Source organism: Chionomys nivalis, chromosome 1, assembly GCF_950005125.1.
Source record: "Chionomys nivalis chromosome 1, mChiNiv1.1, whole genome shotgun sequence".
Taxonomy (NCBI): domain Eukaryota; kingdom Metazoa; phylum Chordata; class Mammalia; order Rodentia; family Cricetidae; genus Chionomys; species Chionomys nivalis.
Window position 1 is genome coordinate 98,863,763 of NC_080086.1, and position 23,790 is coordinate 98,887,552.

Genomic DNA, 23,790 nt, shown 5'->3' on the forward strand with positions numbered 1-23,790 from the left:
GGTGGCACATATCCGTACTCTGAGTCCTGGAGAGGACTGAGTCTAAGGCTAGTCCATGTTGTACAGTGATTTCTGGGACATCCTCTGTTACATAGCTGGCAAGCTCTACCTGCCACAGGAAGTCTCCATCAGACCCTCTTGCCCTCCCCGGGTGTTTTAGGAGCCTAAAAACACCATCCGTGTGATACTCAACCGTTAGTTTATAATCCCTTGGTATATTTAAAGCCCTCTGGCCGAACACTTTCTGTGTTAGGGGATGGCTACTTAAATGAACACCAGCATTTCTGGAGGTACTTGTACCTGTCTTTTGTAGAAACTGACCGGGTAAGAAAGGTTCAGGGACTTGAGTCATTTTAGGCACAAATGAGCACAGAACGGATAGAGTCCAAGATCTACCTTACACATGACACCGTCATTTTTCTACCCATAGTATGCCCTTTCAACAGCCAATTAATTCACTCTCTTCCAATCAGCAGCGGCCGCGTCCTGGGACGTTTGACCCTCGTGAGCTACCATAGGGCCCCTCCCTCCGCCACTCTGTTCCGGGCCAACATGGCGGCCTCCGAGTCAGTGCCGACTTCGAGTCCCGGCTCCGCAGACGAGGAGGAGACGATCCTCTATGACTTGCTGGTCAACACCGAGTGGCCACCCGAGACAGAAGTGCAGGTGAGCCGGACCCTCCTTGAAGGCGGTCGGCGTGACGCGGGCGCGTGGCGTGTGGAGCCACGTAGCGGTGCCACGCAGCCCAGCGGAGCGGGGATGGCAGCTGTGCTGTCGCCTGGCAACGGCGGGGCGACTGGGTCTGGGGCTCACTGAGGGGTGTCTGTAGAGTCAGAGTTCGGCTATCGGTCCTCAGTCAGGCTGTCACCCCCTCGGGTGGTCGGTGTCACTCTCCTGCCTTAGAGGGAGGGGGTCCTTGCCACATCCGGACTTGGCTTGCTTTCTTGTGCTCTGTGGCGGGAGAATTTTGCAGGACTCTACGGTCTTCTCGACATCTCAGTAAGAGGCTTGTACGTGTGTGGTTTGTCTGTCTGTGTGTGCACACGGTCTTCTTGACATCTCAGGAATAGGCGTGTACGTGTGTGTGTGTGTGTGTGTGTGTGTGTGTGTGTGATTTGCCTGCCTGCCTGCCTGCCTGTCTGTCTGTCCCGGGTTCCAGAGATGAGTTGTCTTCATGGAACTTCCACTGTGGAGGAGAGAAAACCGACCAGTGACCGTTTCTCCTTACCAAGCCTTAAGTGGCCGTCTGAGCAAAATGCAAAGGGAGTGACAAGAAAAAAGCTGCGGTCGTTCTCCAGTTCTGCAGGAGACCAAGTACGGTGTTTGCTAACTTATGGACCCTGGAGTTACTTATTTCCTAGGGAGAGCCTGTTAGTCCTAGGGAGAAGAACAGGAGCCTGAGGACCATTTATTTGACATACCATACAGAGGACCTGACATGCCAGTGTATTAGGTCTGGGGAAGCAGCATGCACGAAGGACTTTTATTAAAGATTCCTGAATCCAGCCCACTGAGCTTCATTGCCATCTTTTCTGAGTGTTTATTCCCCTTGTCTTGAATTATGTCTTGTATGGGCAGAGATCTCCATATATTGTTTTTATTATTTCCTGCTTCTCCTGAATAATGTGGACATTTTGTAGATCATGAAATTAAGAGGCTGTTTTGTGCTGCCTTTTAGTTGGATAAAGACACCTAACACTTCTGACATCTGTAATAATGTCTCAGCATGCTTAACATTACACATTGATTTAAAAACAGCACAACGTCACCTTGTATGGAAACCTCACTGTACTTTGCCCTCTCGCGTCTCTCTTTATTACAGATTTCCATATCTACTCAACACAGCTATTGACCTCTGGGCTCTGCGTCTGATTCACTTTTCTAAACCCCCGCGGTGCCAAATTGTCTTCTGATGATTGCTTCATGTTTGTCGAGTGGGCTTCTTAGGGAATAATGTACCTGCCCTTGCTGATGCTTTTATTCATTTTATTCTTGGTAGGAGTTTAATAGAGTACTTACTATACTTTCATATAGTACTCACCATAGGAAATATTGTTATTCTTTATCCTACAGCATTCAGTTATAATTATGGAGTCAAATTATTTAATGTACTAGTTATATCTGTGTTTTGTTAATAACATTGTCTCCATGGATACACAATAGATAACTACTTTTCCTGTGGGTTAAATTTGTTTTAGGTTTCTGTGGTCTACCTAAGTCAACTGTACTGACTTGTCAACAGGTATAGTCTTGAATGGTCAAACCCTGACCTTGTCTGGCCCTACACATCATAGGCAAGTTTCCTACCATTTAGATACACCTCAGCCCTGCCCCTGGTCTTTTTTGTCTTTTTAGTGGTGTTTTGATTTGAAAACAGTTTCTAACCTCATTTTTGTGTTCTTTCTGACATGTACCTGTAACTGTCAGTTTCACTCTTAAGCCGCTGCACACAGTCTAGATGATGGTATTTCAGTCTGGAAGAAGTTTTAAAATACTGATAGTACTCAGTTCTCTGGATAGAAATAAAGAAGTTTAAATTAATATGTTGTAAGTATTGTAAAATTAAAAAAATGTAAGTTTAAAACATTTTTAATTTTTTTAAATTGTAGCTAAGAGGCAGCCGAAAGCATGGGGCATCATTCATCATCACAAAAGCCATCAGAGGTAAATATGACTCGTGTTTTATGTATTATATAGTTAGTGGGTAGTTTTTTCTCATTTCACAACTGTGCAATTCTAGACAGCCTAGTGATTTAAAAAGGTTCTTTTAGACTTCTGATATAAAACCTGATGAAGGTAGTTAGCATACATATTGTCTGGCTTTAATCTTATATGCAATTATTTCTACAGATGCATGTATGTATATGTGTGTGTATGTAGGTTTTCAGTCTTACTTATCTCTAACTCAGTGTAGAACTAAACTGTAGCCTAGGTTTAGCCATTACTCGTGTTATAGCAGGAGGTGATGTGGAAGCCCAGTGTGAGACACCGTTGCTCATGTTTACACAGAGGTTCAGATAGAATGTGAAAAATATTCAAATTACAAGTGTGATTAAATTGAGCATTCATTTAACCAATGATAGACTTTACATATAAACTAGTAAGAGTCTGAAAAAGAATTGAGCATCAGCCTTTTTGAGCTATGAGGACTTTTTTATATTAACAGATTAATATAATTCTTCCAGCAGACTGATAGGGTAGGTGCTGTCTTATATTTATTTATTTCATATTATATGTATGTATTAATGTATGTGGGTGTCCCTGTGTGTGTGTGTGTGTACTAGGTGTGTGCGGGAACCCATGGAGGTCTGAGGAGATGTAGGGTTTGCTGGAGCTGAAGTTATAGATGGTTGTGCGCCAGCCACCGTGCCCGTGCTGGGAATCAAACCCAGGTCTTAACCACCGAGCATCTTTCTAGCCCCTACCTTTAATGTTTTTAGATGTGGAGATTTGTTCACATTGTTCTTTGGGAATGTAACTACCTGTCTTTCTGGCCTTATAGGCCATCCTTATGTTGGGTATGAGTTCCTTAAGAAGAGAAGAATCAGTTCAAAAAAATTGAACAGTTATGAATAACTAAAGTTGTGGTATATTCAGTTTTCATTATCACAAACAAAATTTTGATTTAATTTAGAAAACATATATAACTGATTAAAATAATTTAAAAAAATTTGAAAGTATAAGTAACTACATATCATAATAAAAATTTCTTCATTTTACAACTTAGATATGAGGTTCTTCTTCAGACTTTTCTCCCTCACTCTATACCTAGCTGTGTGTACAGGAGTGTGTGTGTGTCTTTCTGTGTCTCTCAAACACACACACACACACATACACACACACACTCACACACAGGTGATATAAAGCAGTCTTAAACCTGTGTTTGAAATTTTGTTTATCATAGACTTCTCCAGTTATTACTTACATAGTTGTTACAAAGTTCAAATTACTATCTTGATTTAGATTTTATACTTTATACAAATAGATTTGTTTTAAAGAGCAATATACTGTGATTCCTAGTAATGATTTGAATAAGGTTTCTTAGATTAAATTTAGCATCTCAAAAACCATTTTAAAATTTGTAATTGGAAAATATTTCAATGTTTGAGTAACGTAAATGTGAACTTTAATATAAACAAATATATGGTCTTATAAAAGTTATAGTGTATATTAGGTTGGTCTCATTTTATAAGTTGCTTGCAAATGACTGCTTCTTTTATTACAGATCACCTGTTATTTTTGCGTCAGTACATCTGGTACAGGTGAGCCTTCAGTTCTTACAAAGATTGTCATTTGTGATTTAATGTTTTGAATATCAGATTAAGGTGAAGAGATATATGGAAATTCAGGCTTTGGAAGTGCGTTCCAATTTGTTGTTGCCTTTTCATTTTCTTAATGGTGTGTTTGAAAAGCTCAAGTTTTTTTTCTATTTTTTTTTATTAATTAACTTATTTTACATCCTAACCATGGCCTCCCCTGACTTTACCCCTCCCCCATCCTCCTCTGTAATTACTCAGAAAGGGGCATGCCTCCCACGGCAAACCTATTTTTTAATAGGCATTTCACAGAATTTGGTGTAAGCTGGTGACGTCTTAGTACCCTCATTGTTCCCTTAGTCCATAGTGATCATATCCTTCTTGCTTCCATTCCTCTGAAGAGCATCCTCAACTGCATAGTAAACACTCCTACGTTGCATGTGTGTCTTGTATATGTTAAGGAGCACTTTTGTTCTTGTTATTGCATAAACTCTGTGGTCAAAAGCTGGCTTGCTGTGTGGTAGGTCTTCAGATTTTACCTCTTGTCCTTTTTTTTTTAAAAAAATTCTTTGCATGTTGTTATGTTCAACTATGATGCTGATTTTTCAGGTTCAACAAGGACAAGGAAATAATCTGATAAAATGATATAATTCAGCATTTAGTAATGCTTGTAGTGATTTTTAAAAGTAGACTTATTAATTGCATGTTGCTTTCTCCAAACCTTAAACTTAACAGTTCTAAAGATAAGATAGTCCTAGAGACCTTTGATCACTTGTAGAACTATTTGCTCAGTTTTTTTTATTTTATTTTCTCTCTCTCTCTCTCTCTCTCTCTCTCTCTCTCTCTCTCTCTCTGTGTGTGTGTGTGTGTGATGTGTTTGTTTTTGTTAGTTTTGATTTTTGAGGATGTAGGGCGCAATAGGGTAGAGATGGTTGAGGGAACTGGCTGCATTGGTAATATTGGTAATTGTATGAACTGTAAGTATGCCATTGGGTGTTTATCTCCTATTCATGAAGTTTCATATATCGTATTTGTAGTTTTTGAACTGGGGAGATGGCTCAGTCATTAAGAGCACTGCTTGCTCTTCCAAAGGTCCTGAGTTCAATTCTCAGCAACCACATGGTGGCTCACAAACATCTATTATGTGATTTTTGTGCCCTCTTCTGACCTGCAGGCAGATCACTGTATATATAATAAATAAGATCTTTTAAAAATTTAGTAGTTTTGGGATTTAGGTTTACTAATATTCAGGTTTTTAATATAAAACCCTCTCTTTTAACTTTTCCTTCTTTACATATGATTGTCATGATTCAGTCTTAAGCTAGCTGATGTGTTGTGCTTTCAGCCCTGCTCCGTTTTTGCTTCCCGAGGGACTGGTTCGCTTGGTCAATAAGCAGATAAACTGGCATTTGGTTCTTGCAAAGTAAGTATGTATAAATTCACTTCAAACTTCTGTCTGCATTTTTTCTAAATCTCAACTCAGACATGGATTTTTGGGGTCCTTGTGGCTTTCATTCTTGATTTGTATTAAATTCCCTTTCTTACATATGGTCATTGTTGCTTGAACATATTAATTTAAGCTGTATTGAATCATTTCTATGATTTTGTACTTGTATATTCATTCAGTTGTCAAGTCAGAAGGTAGATAATGACAGCAAAACTTTAAAAAACTTACTGTAAAATAATCCCATCAAAGTAAAGACTCCGATACTCACAGCAGAATTTCTTTCTCTTTTCTCCCATGAAGCAATGGCAAGCTTTTGGCAGCTGTCCAAGACCAGTGTGTGGAGATCAGGTAATTGTTAATGTAGGCTCTATGGAAAATTTCTTTTGAGGAGAAAAACCCTCATTCCTTATACATAAGAACTAAAGTTTTATTCTTTTCATAGGTGATATTTGAAGGGATTTTACTATCAAGTCACTTTTGTGACATACCAAAAACTGACTTACAAATGACACTCTCTTAGTATGGTTTGCTCATCTCTGTACTTATCTGCTGGCTCCCGAGAAGTGATGTCTTCTTGCTACATGAAGATAATATTCTAGAAGTCTGGAAGTAACTGTTGTTGGACTAGTTACTGATGAAATAGTTAATTAGACCAATGTAAGATGTCTCAAGATGTGAAACAAAGCAGGGCAATGCTGTGTGATATTTAACTCCTTTGCTTCTTGAGGGGCCTACCACAAAGCTCCCAGATAAATCACAAATGGATTTTAGTTATGAATGCCCAGTCTTAGCTTGGCTTGTTTTTTTTTTTTTTTCTGCCATTTTCTTAAGCTATCCCATCTATCTTTGGCCTTGGGGCTTTTTCCTTTTCTTACATTGGTATACCTTATTTTTCCCTCATTCCGTGGCTGACTGCGTAGCTGGGTTTTGGTTCCTGATGTCCTCCTCTCCGTGTTCTCTTAATGCTCATCCTCTCTCCTCCCAGATTTTCCCTTATATTTATCCTCTCTGCCTGCCAGGTCCACCTATCCTTGCTCCTGCCTTGCTATTGGCTGTTTATCTCTTTATTAGACTATCAGGTGTTTTATACAGGCAAGGAACCGCAGCTTTACAGAGTTAAACAAATGAGGCATAAACAAAAGTCACACACCTTAAAATAATATTCCCCAGCAGGGCAGCTTTGCAATAATGGCATAAGTGTGTGCATATAGGACTGTGAATGACCAAGGTAATTACTGGAGATCTGTGTGGTGTCCGCTCAGTACATTCAACGTTACCATGTTCTTATCTAAATTATCCCTCTAGGGGTTGGAGAGATGGCTCAGTGGTTAAAACTGCTTATTGCTCTTGCAGGGACCTGGGTTCTGTTCCCAGCACCTGACCTGCATGGCTCACAACTGCCCATGGCTTCAGTTTCAGGGACTCTAATGCCTTCTTCTCTTCTTCATGTGTACCTGTGTGCACACAGTACACATGAACTCACATAGACACACACATATGTACATTAAAAAAAGTGTTGTAATAGGAGCGGCAGGGCTGCGTCCCCGGCAACCCGGCCGCCCGCATGGCTTTACCTGAAATAATTACACGGAAACTGTATTCTTTTAATCACTGTCTGGCCCATTAGTTTCAGCCTCTTATTGGTTAGCTCTTACATATTGATCTAACCCATTTCTAATATTCTGTGTAGTACCACGAGCTGGCTTACCAGGGAAGATCTTAACCTGCGTCTGTTTGGAGTGGGAGAATCATGGCGACTCCTTACTCGGCTTCTTTCTCCCAGCATTCTGTCTGTTTACTCCACCCACCTAAGGGCTGGCCTATAAATGGGCCAAGACAGTTTCTTTATTAAATAAAAGTAACTCCTCCATCAAAAAAGGACTTTTTAAGCTGGCCTGGGTTGCAAACTCAGGAGTAGTTGGTTTGTTTTGGAATTTGCATCAATCCACTAAATATTTGCCATTTCTAATATTGAGGGTCCCCCTTTTAGTAGGCAAAGCCTACCTATTGGTTGCCAGATATAAGTGGAGGGCTTGGGTGATGACTGAGCAGATAAACAGCTTGCTATACCATCTAGAGGAGTGGAGTTTGGATTCATAGAACCTATGTAAAAGATGGGTGGGCATAGTGTCCTACCTGTAATCCAGTTCCTGTGGTAGGTGGAAATGGGATCCCCATGGCAATGCAGCTAGCCACAGAAACTAGGAGCGTTAGCTCTGGTTCGAACACGAGACCCTGTGGCAGCATATGAGGTAAAGACTGGTAAGGAAGACACCTGTTGTCAATTTTGGGCCTCCCTGTGTGCACATGTCCACCTACACATATGTGGGTGTGGATGCACACTGACATGCACAGCACATAAATACTTAGATACTAATGGAAATGTCTTCTGCTGCTCCACTGTTCTCACTAAAAGAGCACTAGTGCCCATTCAGTTGCTCTTGCGTTGGTGTTCATTTTCTGCCCATTTTCAGTTTTTTTCTTCCTGTGTACCCAAGCAGAACTGGATTCTCGCAGCTTTTTGGAGGAGTAGAAAAGTCTTTCCCTGTCAGGTACTGGCTTCAAGTGGGGAGGCTTTTTGAGTCCTCTCAAGCCACCGGGGAAATAATGGCAGTGATGACAACCTTCCCTTGCTCAGCACTTTAACCAAATATGGCTATATAGATCCCTCTGTGTTGTTTTTAAGCAAGTTGTTAAGCATCCATTTGGTAGTATTTGAATTTATACCATTAGTAGGGATGGCTAGACTCTCCTATTCTGTTTGTTACAGTTCTGTGAAGTGTTTTGAGAAACAAGCTTATAGTCTCTACCTTACTTATAAACAGCAGTCAGAACACAACATTCACTTTTCCCGTGAAAAGAGAAGGTGGATGAAGTGATTTTTGATATAAGAGTCAGGGCATGTATGTGTGATCAAGATATTTGAGTCTGAGAGGGAGAGCTTGACCAAAGATCCATGGAACTTGCCAATGAAAATTTAGGAGAAAGGATAATTTGCAAAAGCTTTGTAATACACACAAATTTGGGAATGAGATGAGCTCCACCAGGAAGCCTTTGAGAGCACACTATGTGTGGGGAGCTCCTCACACTGAGACACCTGTAACATTGAGCACACATAGGGTTACTCTTACTAAGTTGATGCCAGTGCTGGGTGTTAGGTACTCCTGTTAACTCATGATGTTCTCGTAGATCTGAGATGTTGGGTAGATTTTCCTCTGCTTTGGAAATGAAGGATAAATGATATATGTAAGAATTCAGGATCCATTTTTGTAGCTTTAGGTATTATGCTCTGTATTTCTGATGTGGGATTCCCCTCTGTATGCTATGAATGTTTTATTACTATTAGTTAATAAAGAAGTTGCTTTGGCCTATGACAGGGCAGAATATAGCTAGAGGAGAAAACTAAAGTAAATGCAGGAAGAAAGGAGGCAGAGTCAGGCAGACACCATGTAACTACCCAAGAAACAGGATGTGAGGTAACAAACCACAAATCTTGTGGTAAAATATAAAATAATAGAAATGGGTTAATTTAAGATGTGAGAGCCAGCTAGGATACGCTTAAGCTGTTGGCCAAAAAGTTTTTGTGTGATTATTCAGGTCTGAGTGGCCAGGAAATGAAAGTGCAGTTTCCATTTCCATTTCAGCCATGCTGTGCTGTGGTATAAATGCTGGGTGTCCCCCTCATGATTAGCACCTCTGTTTTCTACAGATCCAGCATGTGCCATTTTCAAGGAATGCATTGTGAATGAGGCCTGGGACCTGCAGCTCTGATTTTATTGTGTTTTCTTTAGTTAAGTATCGTTTCCCTCAGTATGATATATTCCCACAAATATAAGGCTGGGGATGTAGCACAGTGATAGAGCTCTTGTCTACCCGGGGCAAAGCCCCAAGTTAAATTCCCTCTGCTCAAAAAAGGTCACTTGACCTCCACTTGTTCCATTTCTGTGAATATAATAGGAGTTGCTAGTCTCCATGTGATGAACAATGCCAGTGCAAGAGGAGGAACAGATGCTAAGAGGGGATTATGGGGTCTAGCTTTGTTCAGAGTTGCTGTTTAGCTGCTTCTGTGTTGAATGGATATAAGCACAGGTCTGGACTTCACAGTGACCTGAAAGGAAGTGTTTTCTAGTAAATGAGGAATAACCAGCAAAGTAAAGTGTATGAGTGATTGTCCTGCAGCTTTTCTTTGAGATGGGATCTTTCTGTGTGACCCCAGCTAGCCTAGAACTTTTAATCCTCTGCCTCTGCCTTCTCAGTGCTGGGGTTACAGGTGTGTGCTACCATGCTGGGCTGTTTTTGAATTTTAAAGTCACTTTCTCTTTATCTTCTGTGTGTATTCTATCCACAACAGTGATGAACACAAGTGGCTTAATTATTTCAAACATTGCTGAGTCAAAATACCTAATCGAAGCAGCTTAGGATCAAAGAGTTCATACTGGTTTCTGGGAGGTGTAGTCTGTTGTAGTGGGGAAGGCGTGATGACAGGAGCCTGAGGCAGGCTGGGCGTACGGCATGAGTGGTCAGGGACAGGGAGAGGACAGGAAGGAGGGCTGGGCTCCAAAACCTTCACTTCCTTCAGCAGATGTCCACCTCCTAAAGGTCCCACAACTTTCCTAAACAGCCCCCAGCTGGGGACTAAGTGGTAAAGCTCGTGGGCCTATCCAGGGCAATCCCTATTTAAACCACAATATACAATGTGAGACCTGCGCAGTGGTAGCTGTAGCAACACTGCAGGTGTTTAAGGAGTAGTTCTTGATTAAAGTCAACTGTGGGAGTTGGTGCTAGTGTCTTAGGTCATTATTTGCCATAGGAGTAATTGTGAACATGAAATGGTTCCTGAGAAAAGAGACAAGAAACCGAAGCGGCTTAATTTTTGAGAGGTAGCCCTGCTTTCTGCAATCGTATTTGGGTTGTTGTTTTCTAGTGTTATTGTGTTAAATGCTGTCACTAACTTACTATGCTGTCCTTAACTTGCTTGTGCTAGGGGCTGATTTTGGATACAATAACAATGTGTGAATTCTTCTTTAATTTGCATGTTGGCAGTAGCTACAGTTTTTAAGTGGTTAATATATGTTTACTTTATTCAAATAGTGAAGTAATAATTCCATATTGTTGTGGGCTGCTGCTAATATGGGAACTAGTTAGAAGTTGTGAAAGACCCCAACAAAGACAGGAAGAAACTGAAGAAAATGTGTAAATATCCCAACCACAAGTTTGCTCTATGAAAGTGAATAAAGTATGATGGTTTTAGCAAAACCGTTAGTCCATCCCGCTTTCCTCTTCCCACTCCTTTGCTGTCACATGTAGGATGGATGTGATGCACATTCACTGATGTCTCCTTGAGCTTTCTCTGAGCTGTGTGAGGCGCTGTCATCCCATTGTCTGAAGGGAAGGTTATGTTCATCCTTTGTCTCAGCCCTGAGATGGAGGAGGAATCAGGTCAGCTTCATCTCAGAGCCGGTTTTCTCTGCCTCATCTCACTTGGGAGCCAAGCAGTGTGTTGTCTTGGATACTTATTTCTGTATTTATGTCTGTAGTCATAGCTAACATTATTTGAAAAATAGCTAAAATTTGAAAAGTTTTGTAAATTATTTAAAAAACAGTGCTTAGTAGAAATAGTCCCTTTAGAAATAATAGAAGATATAGTTAAATAGAAAGAATTAGTAATTACCTTTTTGACTATCCAACTTGTTTACTATTAATATTTTGATATATGTTGTTTGAAATTTGTCTTTCTGTCTGTGTGTATGTGTGTGTGTGTGTATCATTAGTGGATAATATTGTTTATTCTACTTGATGCCAACTTGTGAATTACTCTTATGATTTATAAATTTAATTTACATTTTAAAATTTATATCACTTTTTTCCTTAGTAACTCTTGAAATTAATTTATTATGAAATTGTTCCATGTCAGGTATAGTAATTGAATAATATTTCATTGGATGTGCACAGCAAAATTTAATTAATCTCCCATACTTGGTATGTTTTTCTTCTTTATAAATTGGATTACCTTAGTTTCCTTGATAACTATATAAATTTGTAATTATTTCCTGGGAATAACTTCATAGAAGTGAAATTGGTTGGTCAAATTCTATAGATATTAAAGTTTTAGGTAATTATTTTAAAATTATGTTCTTAAAAGTTCACCAGTTTTTGTTTTGAACATAGTTTGTACTAATTATGCTACTACATTCTATATTTCAGGATTATAGATTGTAAACAGGTCACTGCTTTATGTATTATAACATATTTAGGTTATGTGATTCATTAAATTATTGATTTGTGATCAGACTTTGTAATATGCTACAGATCAGTGGTTCTTAACTGATACAGTGTGTGGAGCTTTAGTCTATAATCTTACTTGGGTCCCATTCTAGATTTATTGAATCACATCTTTTGAGCCGGTGGTGCAGACTCCTACAGTATCATAAGATCATGCTTAAGCCCACTTCTGCTATATCACAGTGTTCCTGCTCTAGCCCCATTTCTGTAATGAGAAGATTGCTAATAAAAGAATCCAGTTTGGGACACTAAACTACCTATCTTTGTGACAGAAGGCATTACCTACTATTATGTACAGGTGTTGTCTAGATCACAGTGTTTCGTAGACTTACATATCAGTTTATTATGGTAAAACTATTGTTTTTATTTTTCATTTGTAGGTCTGCAAAAGATGATTTTACATCAATTATTGGGAAATGTCAAGGTAAGAGTTTCCAAAATATTGAAATATGAGAATTTTAATTTTGTAATGATTTACAATGTTTCTGTAAAGTTTGAATAGATATTCCCAAAGTATTTACTAGTAAGATCTTATTATGACTTTATTAAACTTATTTAAAAAATTATAATTATTTTTTAATCTTTAAATGTTTTGGTTTAACATATATACTTTTTAGGGCTTTGAACTTAAATTGTGTTTTAAAATATTCAAGTCCATTTTTTTTGAAAGTATTTGTAAGTACTGTAGTCTTTTGTTTTGGAATTAGTACAGGGATAAATACTTAGTTATAATTTTAAAGTTGTTCAGATAAAAACTAATAAAAATGTTTGGGATTTGATCTTTCTTACTAATTCTTCTAAGTTCAATATTAGATATTTTGTTTTTCTTGTTTATAAGACTCAGAAAAGAAATTTGCTAAAGAAGTGTAGCGTATAAGATTGAGAGATATTAAAACATAGTAATGCACATTATGATAGAAAATAAGTTAGGTACAAGACTTTGGACTCACCAAGGTAGGATAGAGAATGGAGTATTTTCTTTGAATTTGTCAAATGCAAATGGACTAGACATTGTTGATGCACTTATTGCCTGTATATGTTGTATATAGTTATTGTACTTATTGTATATAGTTTTTCTTATATTAGTTATAACCTTTTTATATTAAACGAAAGAGGGGAAATATAGTGATATTTTGTTTATGATATATCAAATAATGTTTCCCTGAAGATCAGAGTGCAAAGCTAGCTGTACTAATCAGCCATACAGGCCATGCAGTGGCGGCACACACCTTACACCTTTAGTCACAGCAGCCACACTAGTTAACCATAGAGGTCGGGCGGTGGTGGTGCATGCCTTTAATCCTATCACTAGAGAGGAATATAAAGTGAGATGAGACAGGAACTCACTATCTTTTTCAGTGAAGATTTCATAGAGGTAAGAGCTCTCTAGTGACTTGGCTACTTTGCTTTTCTGATCTTCAACTTGAACCCCAGTATCTGTCTCTGGGTTTTTATTATTTATGCTGCAATCTGTAATATGCACATAATTTTTAAATAATAGGGAAATTTTGAATTAACATGTATAAACTTTACTTAGTGGTGCATGATCGCTACTTAGGAAGTGCTAACGAGTAACTACTAGGTACTATGATTATACCTAAAAATTCTCAGTTGATTGATTCTAACTGTGGAACATGGTTTTTATTTTGTTACTGAAGGTCATTCTTAGCCTACCCATCTATCTTAGTCAGGGATTCTATTGCTGTGATAACTCTGTGACCAAAGCAGTGTGGGGTGGAATGTGTTTATTAGGCTTACACATCCATATCATTCATTGTTCATCATCAAAGTAAGTCAGGACAGGAACTCAAACAGACCAGGATCCTGGAGGCAGGAGCTGATGGAGAGGTCATAGAGGGGTGTTGCTTACTGGTTTCCCATGGCATGCTCAAGTTGCTTTATTATAGACCCATGACCACCTGCCCAGGAATGGCACCACCTCTTCAGTTAATTAAGAAAATACCTGCAGTCTGATCTTATGGAAGCATTTTCATAATTAAGGCTTACTTTTAGTTTGAGTTATTGATGTTAAATCGAGCCAGCATACCATCTTGTGACAGTTTTTTTTTTTTTTTTTGGTCAGGTGTCCTGTGTTGTAGAGAACAGTTGTGTTCAGTTTTTTCGGCCCCACTCTGCCCTCTTCCCTTGATACAGTTCCTTTTGCCACCCAGCTGCTGCCGTTACAGTGCATTGGTTCATTAGCCTGCCCTTGTGAGGTCAAGTGCAGCTCCTTCTGCAGACCTTTCCTCTGCTCCTGTCCTCACCAGTCTGCGACTCTGATACTCGTCTGCCTGTAGTGACCCTTGTCCTGATTTTTCTTTTCCAACTTAGATTATGTGTTACTTATCTAATTGCTATAATGAGAATATTTGACCAAAAGAACTTAAGGAAGAAAGCATTTATTCTAGCTGGCTCAGGTTTTACAGTTCATTGTGGAGGTGGGAGTGTGTGACCACTCATTCCATTGGCTAAATAGTCAGGAAGCAGAGAGAGGAGAATGCAGGTAAGGTGTGGTTGTAAGCGCTCAAGGCCCACCCTTCACTGGTACACTTCCTTTAGATGACTCCATTCACAAAACATCTACAGATTTTCCAATAGTAGCATTGCCTGGGGACCAAATGTTCAAGTACACAAGTTTGTGGAGAATATTTCACAATCAAACTGTAACAGATTGTAAAGTCTCTGAAGGCAGGGTTCCTCTGTTACTCAGCTTAAAAAAAAGATTTCTAGTGCTCCCCATACTTGGTAGTTACATACATTTCTAGGGCCTAGCATGCTTTCCTACACAGGATCGACACACATGACAGTTACATACATATCTAGTCACACATGGTAGTCACATAGATTCTTTTGTCTCTGTTAAGTTTTGGGAGCTATAAAATTATTTTTTATGAATGAGTATGTATTTGTCTGTTCTTGGCTAATTTTGGAAACTTTTGAGAGTAAATTGTAGGAGATTGCTCTTTAGTTTCCCAGTGCCCAGACCCGAATAATTACACAGAAACTATATTAATTACAACACTGCTTGGCAAATGACTTAGGCGCATTCCTGGCTAACGCTTACATCTTAAATTAATCCATTTCTATTATTTTATATTTTACAAAGAGGCTTGTGGTTTATTACCTCTTGTTTCTTGGGCAGCTACATGGTATCTGCCTCCTTTGGCAGCTACATGGCATCTCCCTGACTCCACCTGCTCTTTCTCTATAGCCATTCCGGCCTGGCTATATTCTGCCAAACCTGCTTCATTCATTGACCAGTAAAAGCAACACATAGACAGAAGGACATCTCATATCAGTAAATGTATATTTATTTTATATTTTGTATACTATAGTATATATGTACATTTTTGAATAGCGTCAGTCAGGCTTTGTATTTCTCTTTATTCAGTGTGTATACAAACCACATTAGGACCTTGCACATTGGTAAGTCCTTTCTGTGGAGTAACTTTTTCAAGATAACGAGAAGCAGTGTTTAAATGTTGACTGTCAACTTGGAACTCAAGTATATCCTGAATTAACTTCATGCACTTCTCTCGTTGATAGTTGCTAGATTAGGTCAGATCTGCATAGGGGTCAAGAAATCTACAGAAGAGTCATGTGGGATGTTCAATTGCCTATTTGCCAGTGCAGTTTTCTTGCTGGTGGAAGACTTAGGGAGTCTGAGACAGGCCTCTTCTGAGCATGCTCACTCAGTGTTGGCGTGATCCTGACACATAGGGAGGGCCCCTTTGAGTGTTTGCATTAGGCACCTGCTCTTAGCCATCAGGTAAACTAAAATGCCACAATATGAAAATAGGAAGCTTCAACTGTTCTGTATTTTGTACATAGTGTATTTGAGAGATTTTTTAGTGCATACAGTTAATGTGGCAGCCTAGATGAGATAATGTGGTGAGAACTAATGGTTTATTTTGTGGGCTTCTGAATGTCGGAATTTATGACCTTAATGCTGCATTAATAGCTTTTTTCCATTTTGTATAATGCGAAGCAATGATCATTTGCTTGTTATTTGACTCATCTTTATGGGAATGACTCCCATATGCCAAATGATATTTCATGTGTGTGCCTGGAGAAGAGGGGCCAGATTGTCGTTAATGCATTTTTGAGACTGCATATTGCAGACTCTGCAAACTGAAATAGGAGTTATTTGGTTCCACTTTGATATTTTTCAATTATTGTTTTATAAAAGATAGGCCATTTGAGAATGATTGAAATGTGGGCTGGAAGTTGTTTGACTCTGTTCACCAGACCATTGATGGCAATTCAGTCTTCTTCTTCTACCTTAAAAAGGGCAGATGGGATTAGACTTTTGAAGATCTGTGGTGTTGAGTTTTTGTCCTCTTGCCTACTGCAGGAACACCAAGAGAGCCCATTGGCCTATTGATGCAGCCTGGGCAGGCTGATGGCTCTTGGTTGCCTCTTACTTTCTGAAGCCTCCTCAGCTTACTGTTAGATGCTGTGCAAGCACGGTTTCTTTAAATATGTGTCTACATGAAAAATATCAGGAACATAAACTATTTGAAATGCCCAGACTTTGAAACAAACTACTCAGTTTTTAAAGTGTGAGTCCAATGTCTCAGGTTATCCAACATCCCTTTGCGCTCTCTCTCTCTCTCTCTCTCTTTATTTTTGTATTTTTAGTGAATTTTTTTATTATTGAAAACATAGTATACATTCTTAGTAGCAACCAAGGATGAACAAAAATAGACATTAAAATTCATCTGATTTTTAGGAGTTTTTTTCTCTAATACTGTAGCACAATATGTTCTACACAAGTAAACTGTAATGAAATCTGGGATACTTGCTTGTTGATGGCCATGAACTCTTTTTTTAGGCTGACGTTTTAGATGGACTTTCCCAGGTTGCCTTTTCAACCCAGTTTTTATGCTAGATGTAGGTATTTGGACACAGGTATTCTAATTATCAAGAGAACCCTAAGCATTTCGATAAAATTGATCTCTGAGTAGCAAGCAACTCAGTATCATATTTGATTACCTTTAGATCAAGATCATTATTAGATCTTTATGCAGATACAGTCATCAAAATATTGCACCTATATTCATGAGGAATATAGGTATGTACTTGTTTTCATGTCCTGGTTTTATACTTTGTTAGTGATGGTCTCAAAATTGGAGTGGGTGTTGTTGCTTTTTTATTTTCCGAAGAGTTTGCATGCATGGAATCTGAATTGCTTTTTTCTTTAAATGTTTTATAGAATTTATGAAAAAAGTTGACTTTTTTATAAGCAGGATTTGATTCAGTTTTAAAAACAGATGTTAAAAACCTTAAAAAATTTTGACTTTTGCATGAAATTTTTCATACAATTCATAGCTATAAAGTAGTTTATAACATTCTCTATTTTATGTTTTCTATTATCACTTTACTGTTCACTGCAATCTGTACTGATACCGCTTTTGTTGTTTCTAATATTTGTAGCTTATGTCATCTCTTTCTCTTCATTCAAGCCAGAATTTTGCCAGTTTACTAATGTTCCTCAGTAATAAAAATTTGGTTGTTGGTTTCTTTTTTGTTGTTGTTGTTTATTTTCTTTGACTTTTGGCTTTATCTTTTTTTCCTTTGCATGCAGATTTTAAGTTGCTTTCATTTTGCTAGGTAGAAGATGGAAATTTAGATAATGAATTTCAAGCCATCATTAATTAATTATATTTGCTATTTATTTGAGGCAGGGATTGCTACTTAACCCAGCCTGGCTTGGAGCTTACCATCCTCTGTGTGCTTTTATTTAATAAAGTAGCTGTCTGTTTTTATTTAGTATATGTGCCTGGTAGGCAGCATTTGATTGGATTTTACCTTTTTAATGCTCTAAGTAGTTCTGTCATTTAATTGGAATGTTTAGAATATTTATATTTAATGCAGTTATTGATTTGGTTAGGACTAAGTCTATCTACTTTGTTTTTCTATCTCTTCCATTTGTGATGTACAGTCCAGCTTGAAACTTATTATTTGATTCATTTTGATAATAAATGTGATAACATAGTTGTAATGAATAATACAGGAAAGTAGAAAAAGGTAATAATACTTTTCATTTTAATTTGCTCTCTTCTTATATATTGAAATTAATAACTTAAAATAACCCTTCTATAATCTTGTGTACACATGAATTGGCTTTTTAGATAATCGAGTAGGATCATGCAAATTTATTTCATTTTCTTCAATATATTTGTTGATAGTGTCCTACTTCTTAATTAGTTGGTTGATTTCTTTAACCAGGTCTCAGTCTGTTGCGCATGCTCCCCTAGAATGCACTTTGGGGCAGGTTTCCTGCTTTAGCTCCTCCGACGCCAGCCTCACCTGCTCGTTAGCTTATACTCTGGTCATTTTGTGTTGTATAACCAAATATGCTGATAGAAACCATGTAGAATGAAGGATGGGTGGCTGCCTTGTCAGCATGATGGTGTTTAGAATGAGCTCACAGACAGATGTCTGAGTGTCTGTTCGGGGGTTTACAGAGATGTTTAGCAAAGGAGGGAATTCCTGAGATGGTAACGCCAAATAGGACACTTTCTTCAATTTTAAGGACATCAGAGATCCATGGGACATTCAATTATGTAAGCAACATGATACGATGTGGTAAATACTTCAGAGTTTACGCTCAGCATATTTGGTGCACAGAGAGCACTGTCTGTGTTGAAGAATCAAGGAAGGAGCCGGGCGGTGGTGGCGCACGCCTTTAATCCCAGGCAGGCGGATCTCTGGGAGTTCGAGGCCAGCCTGGTCTACAAGAGCTAGTTCCGGGATGGGCACCAAAGCTACAGAGAAACGCTGTCTCGAAAAACCAAAAAAAGAAAAAAAAAAAAAAGAATCAAGGAAGGAGAGATGCAGCTGGAAAGGGACCATCTAGCAGAGGTAGTGAAGTGTGTGGAGGGCACAGGTTTGTTTATTTCCCAGGTGGTGAGGTCGGTGTTGGGGGTATCAGGGGGGATGCGATGGAGGGGAAGCTAGAACACCATGATGGGGTCTTTTGTGAAGGATCATCTGTGTATATTGAGAAGTCAGTACTTGTGTTGTTGGAAGCAGAGCCATCAGGGATTTTAGGGCAACAGGAAGATGTTATCTGTTTATCTTCCTATTTGAAAAGTTAAAGCCGGGCGGTGGTGGCGCACGCCTTTAATCCCAGCACTCGGGAGGCAGAGGCAGGTGGATCTCTGTGAGTTCGAGGCCAGCCTGGTCTACAAGAGCCAGGACAGGCTCCAAAGCTACAGAGAAACCCTGTCTCGAAAAACTAAAAATCAAAACAACTTTGAGATATCATCTTACACCTGTCAGAATGGCTAAAATCAAAAACACCAAGGATAGCCTTTGCTGGAGAGGTTGTGGAGAAAGGGGTACCCTCATCCATTGCTGGTGGGACTGCAAACTTGTGCAACCACTTTGGAAATCAGTGTGGCGGTTTCTCAGAAAAATTGGGATCAACCTACCCCTGGACCCAGCAATAGCACTCTTGGGAATATACCCAAGAGATGCCCTATCATATGACAAAAGCATTTGTCCAACTATGTTCATAGCAGCATTATTTGTAATAGCCAGAACCTGGAAGCAACCTAGATGCCCTTCAATAGAAGAATGGATGAAGAAAGTGTGGAATATATATACATTAGAGTACTACTCTGCGGTAAAAAACAATGACTTCTAGAATTTTGCATGCAAATGGATCGAAAAACTAAAAAAAAAAAAAAAAAAAAAAAGAAAAGTTACCTTTGGAAAATGCCAAGGTGGGAAGAGAGGAGAGACACACGTGTGAAGAGTAGGTACAAGGCTATTGTAAGAGTCAGAGCAAGAGGAGATGAGACCTGGCTGCAGGGATGAATCAGAGGCCGCATGCTCTTTGTAACTTAGTACCCATCAATCATCATGTCTGCATCTCACCCTCCCCACTGTCCTCTCTCTGGACCTACCTTTGTGTGCTCAGATTTTGTGAGGTCAGCTTTTTAAGATTTCATGTATGAATGAGATTGCACAGTATTGTCTGTGCCTGCTCATCTCATTTATCATAAAGATCGCCAGTTTCTCCATGTTGATGCAAATGATGGGACTGTATTCTTTTTATGGCTGAAAAGTATTCCATTAAACACATGTATATATCTGATTTTATTTATCTATCATCAGTTGATAAATACACTTTCTGTTCCTTGTCTGTTATAATAATGAAGTAACAACATGGGAGCGTAGTTATCTCATAGATCTCATTTGCTTTGAAAATAATCAGGAATGAGACTTCAGAGTCATATGGAAGATTTATTTGTAATTTTAAAATCAATTTGCATATGGCTTTTATTAGGACTATTAATATATTTATTATCAAAAGTTTAAAACTTTATGATTAGGAATAGCTCTTAATTTATCTGCCTTTATATATATACATATATGTATATATAATTTATTTTCATATTTATTTCTTAGATTGTATCTTCTGATAATATTCACTGCCTTTACTTAAAAACTCTTGGTTGTACTTTTAATGTTGTGGATTTTTAGAGGAGCTGAACTCAGTTGCTTGGAATAATTACTGATTTTTACTAACTCTAGGCTAATGCTGCTTAAATGTTTTTCTACTTATGACTCTAATTTGTCTGTGAAATTTATTGTCCCCAGGTATATAGATATAGAAACTAGATCTACAAATAAAATATTTATTGAAAATAAACCATACAAAATGTATTTACAAATATCTTTTATTAAGGAGGAAAACAAACCTTCATACTAATGAGATACTTGCTTATGTGGTACTGCACAATGTCAAAATGTTTTGTAGAGTTTGGCTGACACTTTGATTTTGTAGTCATCAATGCTGAGAATATGCTTCACAAAAATACATAGTACCAAATGACAGAAGTATGTTTAATACCATTTAAAATTGTGCCCTAATTCTAAACCAAAATTCTTTGAAGTTTCTCAATCCGTCAACTCAACTAGCAATTTTAAAACAAAACATTCAAACACAGTACAGTCCAAATATTTGATACATGCTGAGAAATAATAGGAAAGTATTAGAAGTCTTTATTTTCTGTAAAAATGTTTTTCTATAAGAGCAGACAATTTTGTGTGTATAGTAAAGAGACTAGTTCATTGTATGCTGTCATTTTTGAGTCCTAGTGAGGATTTCAGGCTGTCTTCCTTGGTGTTGCATGGTCTGACATGTCGTGCATGTCCAAGGTTTGTGTACTGTGTGCTCAGAGCCCGCATTATAGCTAGGGAGTACAGTATGGGTGAACACGGCTAGGAACACTTCAGATTTATTGTGTTTGATTTTGATTCAATTTTTGGTCATTGTGTGTCCAAAATATTTTTATCATTCTCACATTTTTCTTGACTCCCACAGTTAGATTTGCCACCCCATACAGCAATACAGTTTAATAACTTGTGCTCTGGGCTTTTGATTACTCTCAGTTTCATCAGTATTTGGAGTAGCTTATTGTTGAGCCCTTACTAGTGTAGGGCATGTTCAGCAATTATCAGAGCTCTGGCATCAGTAAGCTGCTTTGCTTATGAAGTAACAGAGCCAAAGTTTGCCATGGTTTGTGCCCTGAAGTAGGTTTCTGGGAACTGTTGTTTTGATTGAGCATTAGATCACTTTAGGAGATGAGGTACTTACCAATTATTTATGTTAGCTACAATCACTTAAACTATTTTCTCTCTTTATTATATATTGTTTGAAATGCCTCTTTTCTTTTTGCTCTAGTTCCAAAGGACCCAAAGCCCCAGTGGAGACGGGTAGCCTGGAGTTATGACTGCACGCTCCTGGCTTATGCTGAAAGTACCGGGACTGTAAGGGTGTTTGACCTCATGGGAAGTGAGCTCTTCGTTATTTCCCCGGTGTGTGTACATTTGAAATCACGTGCCACGTGTGTCTTCTCTGTATAAGTTGCAGTGGATGAGTGTGAAGAGAGGAGAAATACAAGTATAAATGAGAATAATAAGCTATGATCTTAAAATATTAGCATCTAGTCAGATAATTGTACTTATATTGTTTTTATTCTTTGTATTTGTTAATGCACTTTGTAGGCATAAGCCATTTTACAACAAGAACTGAACAGAAATGATTAAACTCTTTGGTTTTTGTTTTTCAAGACAGGGTTTCTCTGTAGCTTTGGAGCCTGTCCTGGAACTCTGCCTGCCTCTGCCTTCTGAGTGCTGGGATTAATGGTATGCACCACCACCGCCCGGCTCAGAAGTGATTAAACTCTTAAGATTAGGGGATGTCTGAATTTAAAAGGTTTTTTTTTCAGTCAATGAGGTAGAGACTAGCAAAGAATCAGGTCCATGGAAAATTTCTCCTGTCTTTCAGGAGCAAGGCTCCAGTTAGAAACTGTCTTCTGGACTCAGAGTGAAGGGTTGTGTGGTAGTCTCAGGAGAATGGAAGCACGGTTTCAGTGGATCTACATTGCTATAGAAAAGAGGGATGGGATAATGTGAAGAAGGGAAGCTTAGGATGTGAGGACCATCTGTAAGGAGAAGCAGTCCTTGTTTATGGATTGACTAGCTGAACAGTCAAGCTACATTGCGTGTGGGCCTGGTGGTTGGTCCTGATGGGGTTTAAGTCACAGTTGGAGCATGAACAGTGTGTTGGCCTCATGCACTGCTTCCTCCATCTCTGGCCCTCATCATTTCATTTAGGACATCTCAGTTTCTCTTTTATCATGGTATGGATTGTTGATAGGCTATCGTGAGGGAAAAAACATGTGAGTTGTTGCAACTGAGTCAACTTCTAGAGCAGCTGGACTTTGTTACCTTAAAAGGGAGAGTAGAGAAAAAGCAATGGACCGACTTAGGAAGTTAATGTTGAGAACCAATGATAGGGAATGATTTTCCTAAGAAATAACAAGTGGAAACATGGAAAGACTGAACAGAGCTCAGATTATAGAAGTTCCACAAAACCTAACTAAGGTTCAAATTACCATTTAACAGGCAAGTGCTGTCCAGTGGAACTGTAATGAGTGCTATCTATGCGGTCAAGGGTAATTTTACATTTTCAAGTGGTTGTCATGGGGACGTGTGAAATTTATGGAGACTGTGTTTTATTTAATTACAGTACATCCAGCACATGATCATTTTAGCATGTAATCATTGTTAAATGTTGTTGTGAGGTGTTTGCATTTTTTGCTTTGGTACTAAGTGTGAAATTTGTCAAGTGCTTTGATTTTGATATTCATATTTGTAGACTCTATGTTTGGATCAGGCCTTTGTGGGTGTTTGTTGAACAGTTCTAGATCACGAAGAACTCTTTGAAATGTTGGAACAAAACTTTTTTTCTCCATTTTCTTGAATTAATTTCTGTGGGCCTGCAAATTAATCTTTAAAAGAGACAGATTAGCATAATAAAATGTTTATTTGGTACCTGTATTTCTGAATGCATGGGGCTTGATAGAAGAGTGAAAAACCTAAGGAAATAGTTTGGGCCAGGAGCTTAGTCCTGTAATCTGTGGAGATGTGGCTCTACAAGGGCAATGGAGTGTGGGCTGCTCAGGTTGCTGCGCTGTGTGAAATGATGTGGAGATACACGAAGGACTCACTGATCTTTAAAAGACTCACATGCTTACTTAGGTGTACCTCTTTTTCTCTGCCTACTTCAGAGGGACACTATCACCAAAAGAAATTTGTGCCTCATTTTTAAGTCATGGAAGAATAGAGGGCCTTGTCTGTCCATTGATTTTTAGTTGCTTTAGCCTAAAATAGTCTTGCCAAGATGGAGCATTCTGATCACGTTCTATGTAGATACTGTTATGTATGCCTCCAAATGTGCTTAGACTTTCAGATCTCCATCAGCATGGTTAGATAGGTGCTTGA

The 23,790-nt window shown here is 38.5% G+C and overlaps 1 protein-coding gene across 2 annotated transcripts in view; it reads left to right on the forward strand.

The window, feature by feature from the left end:
* Positions 1 to 543: 543 nt before the first annotated feature.
* Positions 544 to 23,790, forward strand: part of Nbas (NBAS subunit of NRZ tethering complex) — a 319,717-nt gene continuing 296,470 nt past the window's right edge. For both annotated transcript variants that reach the window (XM_057768127.1, XM_057768135.1), the window contains exons 1-7: positions 544 to 666; positions 2,610 to 2,664; positions 4,226 to 4,262; positions 5,602 to 5,679; positions 6,004 to 6,051; positions 12,366 to 12,409; positions 21,686 to 21,819. In XM_057768127.1, coding sequence (XP_057624110.1) covers positions 553 to 666; positions 2,610 to 2,664; positions 4,226 to 4,262; positions 5,602 to 5,679; positions 6,004 to 6,051; positions 12,366 to 12,409; positions 21,686 to 21,819 — 510 coding nt within the window. In that variant the 5' untranslated portion in view covers positions 544 to 552. The remainder of the gene's footprint in view (positions 667 to 2,609; positions 2,665 to 4,225; positions 4,263 to 5,601; positions 5,680 to 6,003; positions 6,052 to 12,365; positions 12,410 to 21,685; positions 21,820 to 23,790) is intronic.